Source organism: Syngnathus typhle, linkage group LG6 (assembly GCF_033458585.1).
Source record: "Syngnathus typhle isolate RoL2023-S1 ecotype Sweden linkage group LG6, RoL_Styp_1.0, whole genome shotgun sequence".
Taxonomy (NCBI): Eukaryota; Metazoa; Chordata; class Actinopteri; order Syngnathiformes; family Syngnathidae; genus Syngnathus; species Syngnathus typhle.
Window position 1 is genome coordinate 2,998,429 of NC_083743.1, and position 21,070 is coordinate 3,019,498.

Genomic DNA, 21,070 nt, shown 5'->3' on the forward strand with positions numbered 1-21,070 from the left:
GTGTTTATCTGCCACAAGATGGCGGTAAAACTGAGGATCATAAAGCATCAACACCATGTTGCATACAAGAATTGATTCAAAACTACCATCACGCTAGCTTAGATACTGACGTAACATCACACGTGGGAAAATATCCGCACTTATATTTCAATTCAATAACTAAGAATTCCGATAACTCTCTGTCATGGTCCAAAGACTTGTGTGTCTGACAGACCTATAGTCGAAAGCACACGCCAAGATCTTTGTCATGTGTCTTCAGAATTTGTTGTAAGGGTGCGTGGTGGGGATCGGCACCTGCGTATTAAGTGACTCAGCAGAGACTTGATTGGACAGAAGTTGCTTCTCATCTCACTCCACAAAAGTCCGGACGGCGCGACCACGAGCAGACAAAAGTTCGACGACAACACGACTGAAAGCAAAGAAAAAAGGTGAGTGGTGATTGTTTTGGGACGTGATTGTTATTCAATTTGAAAGCATCAAGTGGATTTCAGATTGGGAAGACGGTGGAGGAAGTGTGAGGGCTTCAAAAAAAGATATGAAAATGTCAAAGTTGGACTGAATAATTCTGAGATTTGCGAGTGAGGTGCCGTGGATGAATGGATTTTATTTTATGTGCTCATCTGGCCTTTAATGAAGTATACTAAATTGTTGCTGTTCCGCATGAAAGTGGATCAAATGACATCATCTGAATCGGGTCTCGAACAGCTCGATCCACGAGTGTCCCTCACCTGCAGTCCATCGCCATGCCTCTGAACCTCGGAGACACCGGCTACGGCAGCGTGGCCGGCCCGGGCCTCTCGTCCAGCGGGGCCGCCGGCTCCGCGGAGACGGCCGCTCTGCTCGTCCCGGAGCTCGAGGAGGAGGACGAGGGAGAGCAAGAGTGGCGACCCATGAGCAAAGAGGAGCTGGAGGTGATTGCGGGCGGGCCTGGCTGGAGGAGGCTCCGTGTCTACCTGGTGGTGCTCTTCTGGCTGGCGTGGCTGGCCATGCTCGCGACCGCCGTGGCCATTATCTCCACCAGTCCACGACCTGTGGCGACGCCGCTATCCTGGTGGCGGAAGTCGGTCTTTTTTCAACTGCAGCCTGACCTCGTCACCGGGACGCCGACCGGAAGCTCAGGTAGAAACGTTAGCGTGCAACGTGCCCTGTGATTGGCTGGCTACCAGTCAGGTGGACTGCCGTGGGAAAAGAAGATACACAAAGGCCTCCCATGCAAAGAGAGCAAATGTGTCATCGGCATTCAACCACAATAACAAACACGCCAATGTTCTGCTGGTTAGGGCATAGCACAGATCATTAATTCTATAAACATGATTTAATTGACCCCCTTTTTTTTTTTTTTTTTAAATAAAGCATTATGTGAGCAACTTTCCTACCTGAAGTCTTTGGGCATCAGCGCTCTCATCCTGAGGGGCTTGTTTGAGCCGTCAAACGCAACTGACAGTGGAGAGCGCTCGGGAACCCTGACGCAGGTCCAACATCTGCTGGGCGAGAGCGACAAAGCTGGTGAGTCAAAGGTCTTCGAGTAGGGCTGAGCCATTTTGAAACTTTTTATTTTCTCCTTCTTTCAATGCATATATAAATATACACATCCTTACGTCTCGGCTGGCAGGCCTCAAAGTGGTTCTGGACGTGTGCGATGTGCAGCTTTTTGGGGGTCGTGAAGGCGCCGAGACTCAAGACGGCTGGGACGCCACGCAGGTCTGACACAATTTTAATTTCGCAATGTTGCTTTTGCTGAAACGTGGATAATATTCTCACAGAATGCTCTTCGGTTCTGGTTGGGTCAAGGCGTGGGGGGATTTGTAATATGTGACACGGATGGAGCTTATAGTGAAAAGGTAAATATGTCACCTGTAGAGCTTTTTAAAAAAAAATGTTTTATTAAAACAATATTTGTATCGCAGTCTCTGCTGCTGTGGAGAGGAGTGTTGGAGGAGTTCAGGAAAGAAGATGAAGAAAGGTATTTCCGTTTCTACATTACAGCGGCGCCGTAATCGATGACTTTAATTGGATAACAACTCGTTCAAATCACCTTTCACCATTACAACGCTATTGGTTAGCCTATCAATGCACGTGTGCTAGCATTAAGCTAAGCTCTTTTATTGTTCAGGATTGTTGTGGTCAAGCAGATGCGAGAGCGCCTTCCCCCACTGAGGGTCTCGAGCCAGCAGGTCAACGGCACCTTGGTGGACGTGGTCCTGAGGTCCGTGCTGCCCGCTTCGCCTCGCCCGCTGTCGGCCGGCCAGGTGGCCCAAGCCATCGAGACTCACCTGCAGGCGCCTGAAGATACGTGGCTGGGCTGGATGGTAAAAACGGCCAATGGGTTGTCGATTTAAAGCGCTGAAGCTTTTTCATCAAATAGCTCAGGCTCACATTTGATTTCACAAAATGTACCAGAAGATATCATGGTCTGAAGGTCTGAAGGTCAGGCTTGTCTCTTTTTAGGTTGGTGAAGAAGGACCTCATGATTTAAGGAAACTTCTGCTGGTGTTGTTAATGACGCTGCCAGGGACACCAGTGGTCCAATATGAGCAATTGTACCCCGCACAGGTTCACCGCAAGTTTCTCATTTGAAATGATCTGCAAAGTTCCAAATTCAACTCTCTTACAAATGTTTTTCCCGCACCATGGCTTGTGACAGGGAGGAAATGGCAGCGAATCTTCTGAAGTAAGTCATAACGTCACGTCTATTTCCAAAAAGGTCATTGTCGTCGTTTTCTTCTTCAGGATAAGTTCAAGTCAAGACGTTCCACGGTGGCCCTCTTCAGATCCCTGAGTCACAACAGAGCACGTGAAGAAGCGCTCGTTTTCGGCAGCTTCACCTTCCTCCCCTTCAACGCCTCCTTCTCCAACGCCACCTTGTCCTCTGCCACCTCCTCACCTCCCCTCTTAGCCTTCCTTCGTTCGTGGGGCTGCGTCCACTTCCTGGTCTTGCTCAACGCTGGGTCCGGGCCCCATAGCCTGGATCCCGCCTGGGCGCCCCACCTGCCCCGGGCCGGCGTCTTTGTGGCCGGGACGGCGGGTGACCGCCTGGGCGCCGTCAGCCTCGACGCGCTGGTGCTGCGGCCTCGTGAAGCTGTGGTCGTCAAACTCTTTGAGCCTGGAAGCTACTCGTAAAAATTAAATTTAAAATTTGCCGGGTGTTATTGAGTGTAAAATAAACACTGACAAACGTTATACTGAGAACCGCTAGGTGGCGGTATTGAACAATAAAACTACCTTCAGTGGTCCTCAAACTTTTGGACATGAAGTACCGCCTGACTTTCACTGGTTTGACCATTTACACAATTTCGTTCCCACGTTTATGAAAGAGAAACATAACACGTCTGTCGAAACTATCCCATCTGAAAAACAAATTGAATTGTTGAGCCACGGCAAAAGAGAAACGGATTGGATTTATAAAAGACATTTCGGAGAGAATAGTTCGGACTCGGCGGTCGGGAAGGCCAGAAAAATCCAAAAGCTAACTTGGACTTGTTTAATATAAAAGACAATGCACATGTAAAACACAAAGAGAAAACAAATAGCTTCTGTCATTGCAATTCAAAGAGTGGTGCTGTCTCTGACCACCTGAAATGATTCCTCGCTAGAAAAAAAAACATCAGCTAGCACCTTTTGTTTGCAGCTATATTAGCAGTAAGCTAAATCAAATATAGCAAACATGACTATATGATTTCTTTCCGAGCTCCTTTTAGCGGAATTTAGAACATGCAGGCATCCAAATGATTTTGCTAATTTGTTGTCTTTTCCAGCTCTAATGTACACGTTCAACAAATAAAATGTATAGTTATTGGGTAACAAGTACATTACAGTACTCAATCTATTGTGCTTCCAAATGTACTACCGTGATGGTTCCGATTTTCAAACGCACACATTTAAAATCAAAATCAGTTAAAAAAAGAAAAGAAAGATACACTATTCGGATTGCAATACTTGTTTTTTCGTTTCATTTAATTTCACATTTAAACCACGTGTAGAGTGCTGTTGAATGTAGGCCTACTGTGCTGTACATCACTATTTACAAATCAAATCTCATCATTTCTCAATACGGGTCGGAACAAGTACTTGGCTTCGGCGTCACCTCAAAAGTGTAAACCATTGTGCAAAACAAACAACGCAGGGACAGCAGCAAAGAGGCACCGATGCACATTTGAAAGCTGCGGAAGTTAGACAGGAAGCACTACAAAAGCTTTATCGACCCAATTGTCCATGCGGTGACAAAGACACCAACAACAGTGTACACATTTCAACAGTATTATTTCTACAGAAGTTTGAAGTGTCACATCGTTGGTCACGACGGGACGAAATTAGAATGAAAGAACACTGTAAACATTCGTGCATGATTTGAACCATATTCACCCACTGGAAACTATTCCCGACACCTTAACGACACCAACGGATATTAATAAATGGATTTCTTTTTCTTTAGGACAGTTCAATTCAGTACAAATCCCAATTTGAACCAGATGAGCACCGTTGAGATTAAAACAAATCAATCAATCCAACAAATGCAAGGGGTTGTCGTTTTAAGATGCAATGTCAGTAATCACCACTAGATGGCAATCATGTCTTAGTTGCACTAACACTGGATCATATACTGCCCCATGTAGGCCTAATTTTTTTTGTGTCAGATTTGGAACGATATGCAGGAAAAATATTTTTTTAATTTTTTTTTTTGTTGTTGTTCAGCAGTCCTTTATGCAAAAACTCTTCCTGCAGATAGGTGTAGCTAACATGGTGTCCAGCGGGTGATTGTACAGTAAGCATTTCCATCCACAACCACATGACCAGGATATGCTCCTTTGTGCTCATTCCCGAGAGACGTCTCACCATGTGACAAGTCAGTCAATAAAAGATGGTGTGGAATCTCGAATCAAGAGTCAATGTGCCTTTACGACAACAGTGCAGGTTTGGAGATGTCCCAGTTTATTTCTTGGTGTTTCGCCAATTGAGAACATCATGTAGTGGGTGAGGAGGGCACACCTGAGTAGAAGCTGCTTTCCGTCCCTTCCGGAGGTTTGTACTGGATCACGTGGCTCTCCAGGGGCAAGGGGACGGATGGGCAGTGAGCCGGGGTCTTGACGCCGGCCCCCTGGCCGAAGCGGCAGCTCAGCAACGAACGCAGGTGTTGGAGGACGGATTTGCGGCAGATGATGAACACCCAGGGATCCACGATGGGGTTGAAGGCGTAGAAGCGGAAGGCCGCCAGGTTCTCGTTGTCGCCGCAAAACGGGTGGATGGCGTTGATGAAGCCGGCGATCTGAGAAGATGCAAAGGAGGTGTCAGGAAGGAAGAACATTTCAAAATCAGCCGAGCGACTTAAAAAGGCTGGCTGATGGAGACGACCCCAAAGCGTGGCCAGACAGCTGGAAGTTCAAAAGCACACAACAGCTGGCCCGTCCAGACTGTTTCTCACCTCATTCTTCTCTGCAAAATAAAACAACAAGCCCCGCAGTCGTTGATGATGGATTGTTTTTTTCCAGTACTGGTGTAAATGTTTCCTTGTTGCTAGGGCCTCACTTCACTACGAATTAGTCGTTGACAGAGAAGAGACAGACGCAGAGAGTCCAACTCAGAATCCACATCTCGACTCACACGGATGTGGTCACCCCTGAAAACCGGGGTGGGTCGCACTCAACAACAACAGCAGGTCTCTATTGAAGCCTTAACTGGAGAACCCATGGAAGGGAGTTGTCACGCGGCCCCAAAATGTGGAAGCAAAACAACGCCCATGCGTGTTGAACGTTTTAAGGGAAGTTGTCATGTTGTCTTGAAGTTGTGTCAAACTTTGGGAGTTTCACAAGCAACAGCTGGCTGTTGTCACAAGTAGTTTGCTTTGCATGATCCATGAGCACAAAGTCAAAATTGGTCAAAGTAATGTATTCACGTAACGTTTTTTTTTTTAAATTCTTCTTCGAATTTTGGAGATTTTTTTTTTTCACATTTAATCACTATATTTTGTTGAAATGCTCTGAAAATTTGGTGTCATTACACTTTGTACCACTAGATGGCATCCATTTTCATTTGAGATGGCATACATTTCAAAGACAGAAAGTGCCATACATAGGATTTATTTCTATATCGCAGATTTTTGCAAAGGTAGTCTAGAACGTATGGAGTCTCTAGAAGGTTCCTCATGATCTGTGCCACCCTGCACTGTTGCTTCTACACAATCATGCCACCCAGCCTCTTATGGTCCTCCACACAGTGCATGCAGAGCCGGACACAAATCTAAGCTGCCAAAGGCGGCGGGGATTTAAGTGTTGAGGTGTCAGATGGTCTTTAAACAGCAGAATACAAATGTGTTTGGCTTGAGGCTAAAGCTCACCAAGCCAATAAAGACACATGGTCTGGAGAGACATGGTGGAGGAGGGCCAGGTGGAAAGTCCATTGTTTGTTTTGTACACTCTTGCTCGCTCATTTATCATCCTGTCATCAGCCAGCAGCATCCACAAACTCCGACTACATGTTCAAGAGAAATATTTTGCTTACACTCCCTCAATCATGCGGTCAACTTAACCGTGACTAGTTTTGTTGGATACCATTCAAAAATGTCAAACTAAACATTGGGTGGGTAATTTCTGAATAAGTTGAAAAATGATGCAGAAAAACATGAGGTAAAACAAATAAATCCAGAAGAAATAAGAACATTAAATTAGAAAATAAAAATGACCTCAAATAAAGCAGAAGCGAACGGAAAACTTAAGTGTTTCGCTAAATAAAGTCAAATTAAATAACTGGAAAATAGATACATTATTATACTATAAAGCTTTGAGGTAAAAAAAAATACTTAGGACTGAAAATGTGTTAAAAACTGAATTCGAAAAAAATACAATTATGGTAAAGCTGAAAATAATTAAACATACTTGGCAACAAAAATACATTTATATAAATAATACACAACACAAAAACTATCAAATACATTTAAATGAATAGATTGCCATCCAGCAATCAGTTGGCTGAAATCTTTGCTCAATTAAACACAACTCGGGAGCTAATTACTCTCTCATGGATGTGACTGATGTACCTAATGAAGCGTCCTGTGAGCACATCTTATTGTCCTTGTACACAACAAGCACACACAGTCACCTAATCAGCAAACACATTCATGAATGTCTTCCTGCCGTGAGTCATTTCAGCCATCACCATGATTATGCTCACACCTCCGCCACATCTTCAACTCGGGTGTGTTCTATCCCAACTGCGTCATACAAGCTGGTGAGGATGATCGCAACTTCCAAGAAACAAATCATGCTAATGGACGTCTACAAGGTTACAAGTTCCACTGTCTTGTAATTTCCCTGCTCAAGCCCTGGAGGGTTCCTGCCTGACTCGCTCGCTTCCCGACTCTCGGTTTGACTGTCCAATCGTTACGCAGCACACACACTTCGCTTGGCTTTTAGCGAGTATCGTTTACCAAAGTGTGCGGAAGCAAAGATCCTTTTAGAGGCATACTTCAACTACTTCCACAACACACAATGGAGTTAGAGCCAATACAGGAGCTGGATCCATCGCTCTCCCTTGAATCTGGCTCGAGATTGTTTTGATTCAACCATAGCTCTTTTTCCCATGTGTTTGGAAGATGTTGTTGTGCTCCCATGAAACCAAAGTTTTGGGCTATAATTTTAAAACGCCACACTGGCTTCGCGTTCAAACAAAACATTAGATTTTGATTAGCACAGCGAGTGTTAGCATACAATCTTCAGGCTTTGAAGTACAAATGTCAGGAAAGGCCTACTAGAACATCGGAACTTTTATTTGGATATAATTTGAGGCACTTGTGGCAGGTGGATTGGTTAATTTTGAACATAGCTACATAGCTAAATGAGGGTGTGCACACTTATGCAATCATGAAATCCCACTATCACCGTGGGATAGTGGGAACGTAATTTCGATCTCTTTGTGAGTCTTGACGTGAAGAAATTGACAATAAAGCAGACTTTGGCTTTGACAAGCCAATTACATCAGCTAATTATATTTACCGTAATTTTCAGACTATAAGTCGCGTTTTTTTTTCATAGTTTGGGGGTGGGGGGGGGCGACTTATACTCAGGAGCGACTTATATACATATATATGTTTTTTTTTTCACTTTTTGGGGCATTTTATGGCTGGTGCGATTTATACTCCGGTGCGACTTATAGTCCGAAAATTACGGTAGGTTTAATCACCAGCTGCACTTGAAATGATGTCAGATGCCAAACTGAATTCAGTTTGACATTTTTTCAATTGTTCTAAAATCACATATTGTTACACGGTTGACTTTGAAATAATATTTAGACCAGGGGTCACCAAACTACGGCCCGCGGGCCGGACACGGCCCGCGGGACCGTTTAATCCGGCCCGCCAACCCTGAATAAATTGTATTATTAAACTTTTTTTTTTTTGCTCATTTTGCCTGCAATGACTGCGTTTCCCCAGTAGATGGGGAAGCGCTCGCCTGCGCATTTACTACCGGAAGCCGTGTCAGAAAGCTCGGTGCACACTCACAAGTGCGTGTACGGACATGGCGCACTCGCGCTCTATTTGTATCAGTCCCGAATTTAGAGCGTGGGCTGTGACGACAGCATTCTTGTAATTTGCGCGCTGAGCTTTCAGATGCAGTTTTGCGCTAAAGCCACCCACAAACCTTCCCCTGGAATCCTTCCGTTAAAATGTCGCCCAAGTAAAGCAGGGTGAACACAGTGCCGAGCGTTTAAAAGAGTTGCCAATTTGGCTCGACGTACGCGACGTGACGTTCAGCCACATGAACGTCAACATCTACCCGTCACAGATCGAGGTAAACGGACCAACACCTCGGATCTCGCCTAAGAATTGCCACAACAAATTTTACTCCAGACTATGACGCACTATCAAACTTTAACAAAAAAGACAGCGGTGTCTACAAGCCTACTGGAACCTACAAAAGGATTATAAGGAAGGAACACAAGAACTTTAAGAGACTGCTCATATGTGTCAGAGAGGTTCTGCTCTGACAACTGAGCTGAACTTTTATCTGTTAAGATTGTGCATGGCACAACAGAAAGTTAATGTTCCATGGTTTTTTTTCTATGAAGAACCCAGAGAGAGTTATTTAGTTATTATTTATTTCCTGTTTTTTCTGTGAAGAACTCAGAGAGGGTTTAGTTATTATTTATTTCATTAATAGTGTTATTATTTGTTTCCTGACTTTTTTTTCTGTAAAGAACCTGGAAAGGGTTATTAAATAACCGTTATTTGGTTATGTGTGGCTTTCTGGAAAATAAAAAATAAAAAAAATTTTTTAAGCTCCCCTACGATCGTCACACTTTTTCTGTTACAAACTGCCACCGGCCCGCCATCAGAGAAGGGAAAGGTTATGTGGCCCTCACAGGAAAAAGTTTGGGGACCCCTGATTTAGACACAAGCGCATGTGCGCAAATGCTATGTGTCAGTGTGGGTGAAAAAGGAGCATCATTAGGTTGTAAATAGTTTCTGGCTGTTTATTGATCAGTCGTGTTCACTTAAGCGTTGAAAGCAGCATCAATCAACTAAGGTGCGCGTGTGCTCAGACACTGTCGTTGCTTAACGAGTTTGTCTGAGCTTCCATTAGTGGCTTTTCCCCCTCTTGGGGCAGCTGCAGTAAAGTACCGGTACCTCGACTGATTATTCAAATGGAAAAGAGCCACTCTATCTTTTTCAATAATAATAAAGATAACAAATACATTGGAACACATACCGTAAATTCTGGACTATAAGCCGCGACTTTATCTAAAATTTTGAACCCTGCGGCTTATAGTCAGGTGCGGCTTATATGCGGATTTTTTCCGTGATTTTTGTGATGACTTGATCACTTTTATACACTGCGGTATCTTGAAGAAAAAAACAACAACAAAAATACTATTTTGAAACACTACTATGGCTGCTGCTTATTCTGGCTGTGTTGCTTGTGATTATTATGAACTTTAGTAGGAATGCACGCTAGGTGACCTGCGTCAAAGGGCTCTAAACCCTTCATCACAGGCAATGTTTAGAAAGACGTGTTAAAGTATGTTATAAAAACTTTAAAAAGGCTTTCTGTGAACGGTCTTTCTTTGTAAAAAAAACACGTGTGCACGTGCGGCTTATAGTCCAGTGCGGCTTATATAAGAAAAAAACTCAAATATCCCCCAATTTTAGCTGGTGCGGCTTATAGTCCGGTGCGGCTTATAGTCCGGAATTTACGGTACACAAAGAAGAAGTGAAAACAGAGCAAGTCTAGTGAAAAGTGTTGAAATTGGATTTGGTGAAAGGAGAAGAGGGAAGTGAAGTGATCAATATGCCTGGGAAAAAATGTTTAGTTTGCATTTTTGTGAGGAACAGCAAACTGCTCTCGTTCCTTGGAAATATGTCGCACTATTTGTCAATAGTTTGCTTTAAAACTTAGCCTATATAATAAAACACAAACTCACTAAGACAGGCATATATTCTTTATCCTCAATCGATGATTGCAGCTTCGTGGGGAAAGATGTCATTCAAAGATGAATTGAACTCCTAACATTTTTTTTCTTTATAGCCTAGCTCCCAAACGAAAATTGGCTTTATTTTTTTTTTTGCTTCAATTCAAAAGGGCTGCTGTTGTTCTGCTCCTCCACTATCTACCAAATCAAGTCCAGTAATGTCACTAAACGCAGCTTATCAACAGGCAACACTTTTGACACATTTGACAGTGAGGGGATGCTACTGAGGAAGGCAAAAAAAAGAAATGTTTCCGCCAATCATGTTCTTGTAAGCTGGTAAACATTAGCTATGGTTCACTGAGCCCTCTAATCCCCAAACCACACAACTTTCCACAGTGCCTGCTGGTAATTATCCCCCTTTTGTTTTTGTTTTTATTAATTCTTTGTTGTCTGCATGACTAAAGTGACCTTTTCAGGGCAAACAAAAAGTAATGCAACACCAAAATATTTTGGAAAGAAAACACTCAATCATACTGCCGCTCCCTTTTTTTAAAAGTTGAGGCACCGATTTGATCCAGATATCGAAATGATCAGTAGTTCTACTTTTACATTCAAACTTTGACATCTGGATCAAATTACATGGCGACTTTTTTGTTTTGAATCCAGTTGTGACGCAATATTGTTTTTTTTTTATTTTAAGGTGCAATTCCACTTTTCGCCACTATGTAGCAGTACATTATTGTTCATAACACTAAATCTGAAAGAAGAGAAACCAAGACAGACTCATTTTGCCGAATTAGAAGATTATTGATATCACTCTCCTCTCCCATCCTGCATTTTACACCTACAACAGTTGTAAAACAAGAAAAGAGAAATTATTCAAAAATAGTTAAGTGTGTTTCATTATGATTTTGAGTGCTTCATTTATTTTATACTCAACAGGAACGTTCATAAAACATTCTGTTCAGGTATTAATGGTTTTATGAGTTGAATCTATTCCCATGATTTTTCTAAGGGAGATTTTGAAAGAGATTTTTTTGACTAGACATCAAAAAAAGGGAAATTACAAAGTTTGTTGCATGGTTCATTATTAACAACAGTTTTGTTTTCTACTTCTGTTTGCACTTAAATTGCAATAAGGTTGACTGGAAATATTATTTGAAACATCACGTGCACTGGAGTAAACACCGAGTTCACTTCAGGCAATTGCATTTGTGACAAAGCTAGTTATTTCGCATTAATCACTACGAGAGAAAAAAAAAAAAAGGTTGGTGACTCAAGTCCAATTAAACTCCAGGGGGATTCTGTCAATAGCATTTGACTAAATAGGACAGATTTACTCTGGCCCCAAAACCAACAAATGTGTCTGAAATCAATGAGCTTTTATTATTTGGTCGATGTAATAAACGTCGATTAGCAGATTAGGTGGAGACAAATGGTTTTAATGGCGGCATGGGAGGAGAGTTTGTGCCTGCTGCTCTGTCAATGATCAAGTCAGATCAATTCAAATGAAATGTTGCCTCTATTACATCACAAAGTTGAATGATTAATCTTAAAATAAACTACAACAGGCAATTAGTAAACAACATTCTTGGTAATAGTGGGGGGCTTTCTTGGGAAGGGTGTCGCCATATGTAATGTTGATATCGTCACAAAACAACGGCAAATGTCCACGTTGGGCTGGAAATTTTAGAGAAAAATGAGTCAACTTCCGTTGACTCACTTTGAAAACAGAAATGTTTAGAAACAATTTCTGACCCACGTTAAATTCAAATCCATGTATAACGTGCCTAGGAGCACCGTGGCATCTCTGGATTTACTGTAATTTTTGGACTATAAGTCGCGGGTTTTTTCATAGTTTGGGTGGGGGGGCCACTTATACTCAGGAGCGACTTATATACATATATGTTTTTTTTCACTTTTTTGGGCATTTATACTTATTGGGACTTATACTCCGGTGCGACTTATAGTCCGAAAATTACGGTACTCAAAAAGCAAGAATACTGAATCAAAACAAACGTGACCATTTTTACGTGCAACTATTCCAAGTTTGACGAGGCACCGCTGACACAGGTAGACTTGAGTGGAAGCAAGCAGCAGGCAAGCAAGGACATGAGCAACAATGGTAAACGATAACAACGATAAGGGTCTGAAAAGTCGGAATATAAATCACGGACACAGCTGGGTAGAGAGCACACGGTGCCAACAAAATGACTTGGCAGCAAAAGGAAATGCTTTATATATATAAAAAAAAAAAAAAACTAATTCCCAAACTGTTTTGGACGGTGCCGGTAAACTGAGCTCATGTGGCCTTTTCAACAAACGCTTTGATCACTGACGCAATTGGAAACTTTTCCAGAAGCACCTTGCGTTTTTAATTTTTGTTAGCAACAAGCTATTTAAACAGCAAAGCACATCGTTCTTCGATTCTATATTTACCCTGCCTATTATTGTGGTTCACAAACCACATTGTTTGAAAGATGATATCTTGAGTTCATATCTTTATTTCGTGTTTTTGCAACAAAGGATGAGCAAATGCAAAACAGAAGCTCAATCTTATGTCGAAGACTGTAATCCATCATCCAAAATGGCCTTTCATCACCATTTAATGGAAGCCTGGAGGTTTCTCTTAACCCTCATTACACTGATCGTTTGTTCAAGTCAATACGGTCAACGGACAAATTACACGGGGAGAGTCTCTAAGTCAGTGTTTGCAGCCATCTTGATGCTCTTGGCAAACATGAGACATGCTGAAAGGAGGCTTGAATGACCTTCCACAAAGAAGAGGCATTCCTAATTGTTTAGAACACATTAGGAGACTCATCTTTCCTCCTATGGAAGCTTTTCTGTCTCTCCTGTTTTTTTTTTTGTTAATAGGCAGGAAGCAGCTGCAGGATAACAAAAGTGGGCGAAACAAAGCTGACCTTTTGTAGTTTGAGTCTCACCTGAGCCACACCTATTGGTCTTGCACGTCAGTCTGCAAAAATACATTCATGCTCACAAATGGGAAGATTGTAATGTGTTTTTCTTTTCAATGACGGAACTCGTAGTTTGGGAAATGTATGTTACCGTAAATTCCGGACTATAAGACGCACTGGACTATATGCCGCAACAGCTAAAATTGGGGAATATTTTAGTTTTTTTCTTATATAAGCCGCACCGAACTATAAGCCGCACGTGCACACGCATTTTTTTTTACATAGAAAGACCGTTCACAGAAAGCCTTTTTAAAGTTTTAATAACATACTTTAACATGTCTTTCTCAACATTGCCTGTGACGAAGGGTTTAGAGCCCTTTGACGCAGGTCACCTAGCGTGCATTTCTACTAAAGCTCATAATAGTTACAAGCAACACAGCCAGAATAAGCAGCAGCCATAGTAGTGTTTCAAAATAGTATTTTTGTTGTTGTTTTTTTCTTCAAGATACCGCAGTGTATAAAAGGGATCAAGTCATCACAAAAATCACGAAAAAAAATCCTTATATAAGCCGCACCTGACTATAAGCCGCAGGGTTCAAAATTTTGGAAAAAAGGCGCGGCTTATAGTCCGGAATTTACGGTAATTAGCTTTACGATACGAGAGCGTTATTGTAGCGTGTTAGCGGTTAGCCGATGGGCGCTCCAACCGTTCGTATTTGCTCTTCGAACCAATTTTTTTCTTTTCACACGTGTTTTTTTTTTTTTTTGTCGGTTTCCTGCTTAGCCTGTCAAGTCTTTCCAATTTATGAGGCGCAACTCTCTCGAGGAGGTCGCTATATAACCCAACCACATCATAGCTCTTCAGCCCACACAAGAATTTCCCCATGCTCATGTCAAACACACAAACAATATTTTTTTTCTTCTTCTTCTGCTTTACATTCTTAAATGGTTTCGCAGTCTGGCAGAAAGAGGGATGATGTGTGCGGGGCAGATTGGGCTGTATTGGGTGTAAAAGGAGAACCAGCAGGAACCGCAATGAAAATACGTACTCGTGTGTATTTGATTTGGACTTGCAAAACAAATGACTGGATGTTGAATTTTGGTGTTTGTGGTCTGAACCAGCAGCAGTCAAAGTAATTTCTCAGCATTTGTTCAGTACATTTTGTTCCCAATATTTAAATTAAAGCACCAGAAAAGCATAATAGTAGCGATTAAGAATTTATTTACAGAAACAATGCGGTCAATTGTATGATTCCACTCACTTCATGTGAACTTAGTCAGTTTAATAGGATTTAGTCATTATATTCAATTTGTAGTTTAATTTCAACACCTTGCAGCACAAATTGAGCGATTCGGAAAGTGGAATACTTGGACTCCCTCTAGTGGAGTGTGAAAGAATCTCCCAATTGTATCAAACTGTGAATAATGTTAGTATCTTACACTTGTATTTTTTTAATCTTGTACAGTGCATTTGCTGTGTGCAGTTTTGTATTCAACTTCGAAGAAACCAGGATATGTTGAAACTATTTAACTTTTATGCAAATATTGAGTTAAATCCCCCTATATTAAAGTGTATTGTTAATGTTGAAATTATACATATTGTTACAGCAGTCTAAACGTTTTTAAAATACAGAATCTAGTGAGATCCAGTGTGCCGCTAAACCAGAAAAAAAAAAAAAAAATGGTATTTTTTTTTTGTGGCACTTTCACTTTAAACACGGTGTACTGACAAGTTTGTTTGTGGGTAGCATCATCCAACTCTAATTAAGTCAATATTGGCATGCTGGCCGAGTCGCCCCCCCACAGCAGCGCCACTAATGGAAACCTTTCATTGTGACACAATAGCATTGAGCATTTTTATGATTCATACTCGTTCAAAATATGACTAGTGAGGACATTCCTCAAAGACTTCAATTCAGATGGGGACGTACGAGTATAATCACATCCAGGCCCTTCAAATAACAAGCTGAATATTGAGCGCTGGTTGCCACGGGAACGGTACTGATGGTGATACTCCAGGAGGGCGGTCGATTAGTTTGTACCTGTTCCAAACATAATGACTGCAATGAGGAAAAAGACACGTTCATTAGAGATAAATGGCATCAGCAATTTGCCAGAAAGAGCCATTTAGTTTCATTATTGATTCAACTGCTGATTGTTTTTCTAGTTCTTCATAAGAAATGAAGTTTTACTACCAAGTTTTCTTGCATCTAAACGCAACCTGATTGCTGTCACAGGTTTTAAAAGGCTTACAAAGGCATCATGGTTTCGACGCAATTGCACGGAATATAAAACGCCACTCCTATTTTGCAAACAAATCGTCGCGCCATCTTTCGCAGGCCGTCTGCGACGAGAACATTTGTCAGCCAATGGTCGGACGCGTCTTATCTTATGTCCGTTATCATCACGCTGTCAGCGTGGTTTATTTCGACTGATGTTTTACATTCAAGCTGTTAATATGACAAGCCTGAGAAAAACATGAGTCCCAATAGAGAACTCCTGAAATAGACTTTGCAAGAAAGCTACACTTCCCTAATGCTGCTCTCACGCAGATAGGAAGGCAGATGGAAGCACGCAAAAAAATAGCAAAACATCCACTGTGGCGTCTTGAGATTGCAATTATTCGGGGGGGGGGGGGGGGGGGAGAAACACATTTATTTTATTTTATTGATAGTGAAATAATAATAATAATAATAAATAAATAAATAAATAAGGTATGTCCATTGTACCGTAATTTTCGGACTATAAGTCGCACCGGAGTATAAGTCGCACCAGCCATAAAATGCGCAAAAAAGTGGAAAAAAAAAAACATTTCTATGTATCTAAGTCGCTCCTGAGTATAAGTAATTCCGCCCCGGGAGGGAAACACTAATCTCACATTCCCTCGACTACTGACTGTACCAAAGTCATGCGAGAGACTTGCTTTAACTAACCCGCCAAAAGTCCCTACTTAGTTTCTAGTTTTCTATAGTTCTTCTACTTTTGCCTTTTTTTTCTTTTCTTTTTCTTTTTTTACACAGTATGTGCGTTTTTATTTTCATTGGTCCTGGTGCTGACACGCACACACACACAGCAGCGCATTCATCTCAGAACCTTTTTGAAATTTCCCGTCCAACCACATGACCACATTGCTTTCTGATGAAAATGTGGTCAACAGCATGACACCCTTTCAAAGAAAGTGGAGAAGGTACTCACCGTGAGTGGCAGCGAGCAGACGGCGAAGATGACGGTGATGAGCGCCAGGAGCACCAGGTGGTCCATCTCCTCCTCACCCCAGCCGAACAAGGCCAGGCTCAGCTTTCTCTTCCTGCCGGCGGAGCAGGCCGAGCCTCGCCGTATCAAGTGGCTGCGGTGCATCTGGCAGAGGCTGGCGATGACCGAGCCGTTGCAGGCGAACACGGCCAGGATGATCAGCGCCATGAGCGAGGAGTACGTCAGCGAGAAAGCCTGCACCCGCTCGGCGTCGGCGTCCCCCGTGGCGTCCATGTCGATGAAGCACCACGTCCCCGGGCAGTACTGCCTGAACTTGCCGATGCCGACGAACGGCAGGAGGCAGAAGGCCAGGGAAAAGAGATAGACGGCGAGCAGCGTCACCTTGGCGAAGCTTTGGCGGATGTGCACCGAGTAAAAGTAGGGATGGCTGATGGCCAGGCAACGCTCCACCGCCATGGCGCAGAGGATGAGGGTGGGCGCCAGGCCGAAGAAGCTCATGGCGAAGCCGAAGAGCTGGCACAGGCTCTCGTCGCCCAGGCCGATGAGGGACACGTTGCGGGCGTAGCAGATGAAGACGGACGGGCTGAGGAGACAAGTGCCCAGCAGGTCGGTGAGGGCGAGCCCCGTCACCAGGATGGAGAAGACGGACGACCTGGAGCGATGCTCTTTGCGGTGAACGCCCAGGATGAAGAGCGCCAAGAGGTTCCCCACCACGCCGGCCAGGAACATGAGGATACTCGTGGCCGGATTGCTGTCGCCTTTCACCGTGAGGCTTTCGTTGCACGTGATGTTGGGGGACAGCCCGTCGCAGGCCATGCTTAAGTTGACGGATGAGTCACTGGAGGGAATCGAAACGGCTCCCAGATGTTCAAACGGGCAGTCTTGGTTTCATTTGGAGGGCAAGGGTGGTCGGAATATTCTCACCAAAGCACTCTGTGGGTAGGGACGACAACATTTCCTTAGCACACTCATACGGTAGTCGACGAACAAACACTAAGTGAGTTCAGAAGAAATTTCAAGATCAATCGAAAAAAACCTTTCCAATCAATTGAGTTTGATTTCCATACATTAGCAACTCTTCTCGAACAAGAAGCTGAAAGATTGAATTCAAAATGGTTCTCATTGTTTTGGATTCAATTGTCAGACTCCTCCAGCCATTCTGGTTTTTTGATGTCGCTGACAACACTGAGGTCGTCTCACCTCCGTGCCCACTTCCTGCCTCGCAAGGCACTGTTGATGTCATCACGGTGTCAAGATTTCAAAATAGGAAAATAGGCATGATAAAGACATTTTCAATAGCTAATTGAGCCTGGCCAAATCAGACAGAATTTTGCTGTTAAACGTCTTGTTAGAGAACACAAAAGAAGGAAGTAACGAAACAGTGAAGAGTTGCAAATGTGCAATCAAAAGTAGGTCGAATTAAGTTAACCTGTGGAATTCTTTTTGATTCAAGCTTTGTTGTTGATAGCGGCTTTGACAGTTTGACAATTTCACTTCATTTATTACACAGTCTAAAAAAATGGTAGTCGTTTGTTACTAGGCAGAGTACGGAAAAGGATTAGGGTCAGTGAAGAAAAACAAAACAAAAAGGGGGTGACAGGATTCTGAATTCTATTCTCAGAATTCTGACTTTAAAGTCAGAATTGTGAGAATAAAGTCAGAATTCTGAGGGGAAAAAAGTCAGAATCCTGTCACCCCCTTTTTTTTCTTCTTCACTTTAAAGTCACAATTCTGACTTTAAAGTCAGAATTGTGAGAATAAAGTCAGAATTCCCACGTTCTGCTTTAAACCGCGCCATTGACTCCAGAAAGTCTTATTAAAAAAAATTACTAACTCACCTTCCCACGGTCGTGTTCTCGGGTGGATTAGTCCACATGTGAGCCACGCTGAAAGGAAAATTGGAGTTTGAAAGCAGCGCCCGGCAACACCGCTGTTTGACTGCTCGCTCTCTCTCTCTCTTTCTCTCACCCCGCCTACTTTCATAACACCTACTTTTTGTGACATTGTTGCACCAACGGCGAGACAACACATTAGAAATGGCGCTAAAGACATCATTGTTTGCCTGAGGTGCTAGCATTAAATAAGATAGCATCAAATGTTTCAATAATCAGTATCGAATTCTCTATTTGATGTTTTGTCTTCCTGTCAATTTCAATCCCAATCGTTTTTGGTTACGTCAAAGCAAAACAAAAGAAAAAAAGTCTTAACTTTGGTCAGTGGCTCACTCATATTTCAAGCTGTAAAGGTGCAAACTCTCAAATAACACTCACCAGGATTGTAAAGCAGAAGATCCTGTCTTTTCATGCGCTCGCCGTATTGTTTGCTTTTCATGACAAGCAAACACAAGCGCAGCGGTGAGACAACTTAGCTGTGGAAAAAAAAAAAAAATGAATTCAAATAAATGTAAGTAATCACATTTTGCCTCATTTCCTGTTGCCGTGTCTGTTTGGGTAATTGGCCAAAAATACAATTAGAACAGGACAATGTCGATGTTTGCTTAATGAAGCTCAGGTTGCTTCCTAAATTGCATTTGTCGCATGGACATTCACGTTTTGCAGTACAATGGCTGAGATGCGTGGGTTGGAAAATGTATTATTGCCATGTGGATTTTCCAAGGTTCTGGATGACAGGTTGGCTCAGTCTGGACATGCACGCCGACTGCCAAGACACATTCTCAAAACACACACACACACACGAGATGCGCAGAGCTCAAGAGGGTTTTGACAACCTCTCAAGATGGTATTGTAATACCGATGAGATGCAAGTAGACAGGAGAAGGATGTGGTTAATAAGTGTCCACTTTGAGAGACAGGAAGTGTACTTGGTAAATGGAATGGCTCGTCCTTAATGGTAAAGGCAGATTGGGATAGAAGCCAGAGCAATGAATCCTGGGAGGAGAGAGAAAGTGTTTCTTTATTATAGATTTAGAAGCAGGAAGTGAAAAATATTTTGACACCCTACTGTGAATTTGATGGCAAGGCCAATGTTGTTTTTGTAGATGCCACCCTGGAAATAAGGATTCGAGTCATCGTCACAAGAGTTTGCCAGTTTTGTTTTAAACACATAAAAACATCAGCTTTTTATTTTAAGAATATATAAAAAAAAAATCTGCTTTTAATCTGGGTTTTAAAAGCATAAAAGGTTAGTATTATTCAAGTTTTTGAGTTCTTATAAAAACAACAACATTGCATTTTTATGGGAAGTGATAAAATAAAAAAATGGTCAGTTGATTGAAAGCAGTGTTTCCAAAGAAACTGAATTTATTTTATTTGTTTTTAAAGATTACGCCACTGCTGTATTGTCTGACTAAACGTTTTTCATTCGCCATGGACATATCCATCTGCAGTTCATTGAAATCTTTTAATTGACTGTCATTTCTGTCATAAAACCACAGAAATCATTGCTCAACTAGCATACCATACCACTTACTTGTGCTGTGCTTACACGACAAGTTCAAAAAGTTAAATACTTGTATTACGAGTAAAAAAAAAAAAAGTGAAGAACATGCAGTGTAGGCAACAGTTTTATGTTTTAGTGTTAAAAGATCTGGAATTAGTATTAAATGATAGTCACCTGAATAATGTCAGCGTGAAAAGGTTGAGCACTACCCACATACTATCAAAGTGGTAATGTGGAAATTACCCAGACGGCCAGGATTTCCCCCATCATGCAGAAAAACGACAAATAAAAACGATACAAATGGAATTAGCCAGCGCTGATTTGATTTGAGGTCATTCCGACGCTAATGGAATGGGGAGATGCGCCCAGCTGAAACGGGTCATTTACACGCCTCAAACTGGGCCAAAAAAAGAAAAGAACTTGCTGCTGGTTTTGCCAGTCTGGTTTCATTCTGATTAATTGCCCTTTTGCCAGGATGTGGTCAGAGCTGGCATCAACACTGATGGATTAATCAAGGGGTAGTCATCATGAATCATTAATGTCTGGCACATACCTTACCTTGCCATTCGACCTGATGGGAACTTTATTTTTCTTTGTTCATTATTAAAGTATCTATAAATACATTAAACGAGACATTTGTTCATATTTGAAGTAGTCAATAAAAAACTATTTTTGTTACAATGTAAACTTTCATTTAACTTCTGTCAGTGACCTGAAGCGAATTTGATGTAATGACGCCCCCTAGCGGAGTAACTAAGAACGAGGGTCATTCTTTGAGGGGAATTGGACTTGACCCACATCAGTGAGTCCCCCTCTTCCTCGCATGTATTCTTCATGTTCATCTGAGGTCTACATTCGTCACGTGGTCAACAAGAGGATAACACGGCGCTGGTTCTATTCCTGCTGAGCATGCGCCTTCGCCTAATTCGCTGAAACCACAGTGGACACAAATAGCGCTAGGACACGCGTGCAATCACATCTACTCACCTCTGAGGCCGCCTCATCCCATTGGCTTTGCATCCTGCCGGAGGGGGTCCCGCTCTGTCCCATTTGGAGCTCGTCGGGGCGAGGGGTCGTGAGCCCCGGCCGACCTGGGTTTACACACATCGCTCCAGTGGGAATACCATGAGCTACTTAATAAT

The 21,070-nt window shown here is 42.5% G+C and overlaps 2 protein-coding genes across 4 annotated transcripts; one reads left to right on the forward strand and one right to left on the reverse strand.

The window, feature by feature from the left end:
- Positions 1-333: 333 nt before the first annotated feature.
- On the forward strand, positions 334-3,243 carry si:dkey-202g17.3 (amino acid transporter heavy chain SLC3A2). The gene is made up of 10 exons (XM_061280196.1): positions 334-428; positions 706-1,119; positions 1,354-1,506; positions 1,613-1,701; positions 1,764-1,841; positions 1,908-1,963; positions 2,114-2,309; positions 2,449-2,553; positions 2,645-2,671; positions 2,731-3,243. The coding sequence occupies exons 2-10, from the start codon at positions 744-746 to the stop codon at positions 3,118-3,120; spliced, it is 1,470 nt and encodes a 489-aa protein (XP_061136180.1). The 5' UTR covers positions 334-428; positions 706-743; the 3' UTR covers positions 3,121-3,243.
- A 224-nt stretch (positions 3,244-3,467) lies between these two features.
- Positions 3,468-19,193, reverse strand: ptgir (prostaglandin I2 receptor). 3 transcript variants are annotated; one of them, XM_061280198.1, is made up of 5 exons: positions 18,945-19,193; positions 18,800-18,852; positions 18,368-18,415; positions 16,512-17,462; positions 3,468-5,263 (listed from the first exon to the last, which is right to left on the reverse strand). In XM_061280198.1, exons 4-5 carry the CDS (start codon positions 17,343-17,345, stop codon positions 4,961-4,963), a joined length of 1,137 nt encoding a protein of 378 aa, XP_061136182.1. In that variant the 5' UTR covers positions 17,346-17,462; positions 18,368-18,415; positions 18,800-18,852; positions 18,945-19,193; the 3' UTR covers positions 3,468-4,960. The 3 variants fall into 3 exon arrangements, with proteins under 3 accessions (XP_061136182.1, XP_061136183.1, XP_061136181.1); XM_061280199.1 differs by lacking the exons at positions 18,800-18,852; positions 18,945-19,193 and having other exon boundaries at positions 16,512-17,112; positions 17,182-17,462; positions 18,368-18,518; XM_061280197.1 differs by lacking the exons at positions 18,800-18,852; positions 18,945-19,193 and having other exon boundaries at positions 18,368-18,518.
- Positions 19,194-21,070: the final 1,877 nt, after the last annotated feature.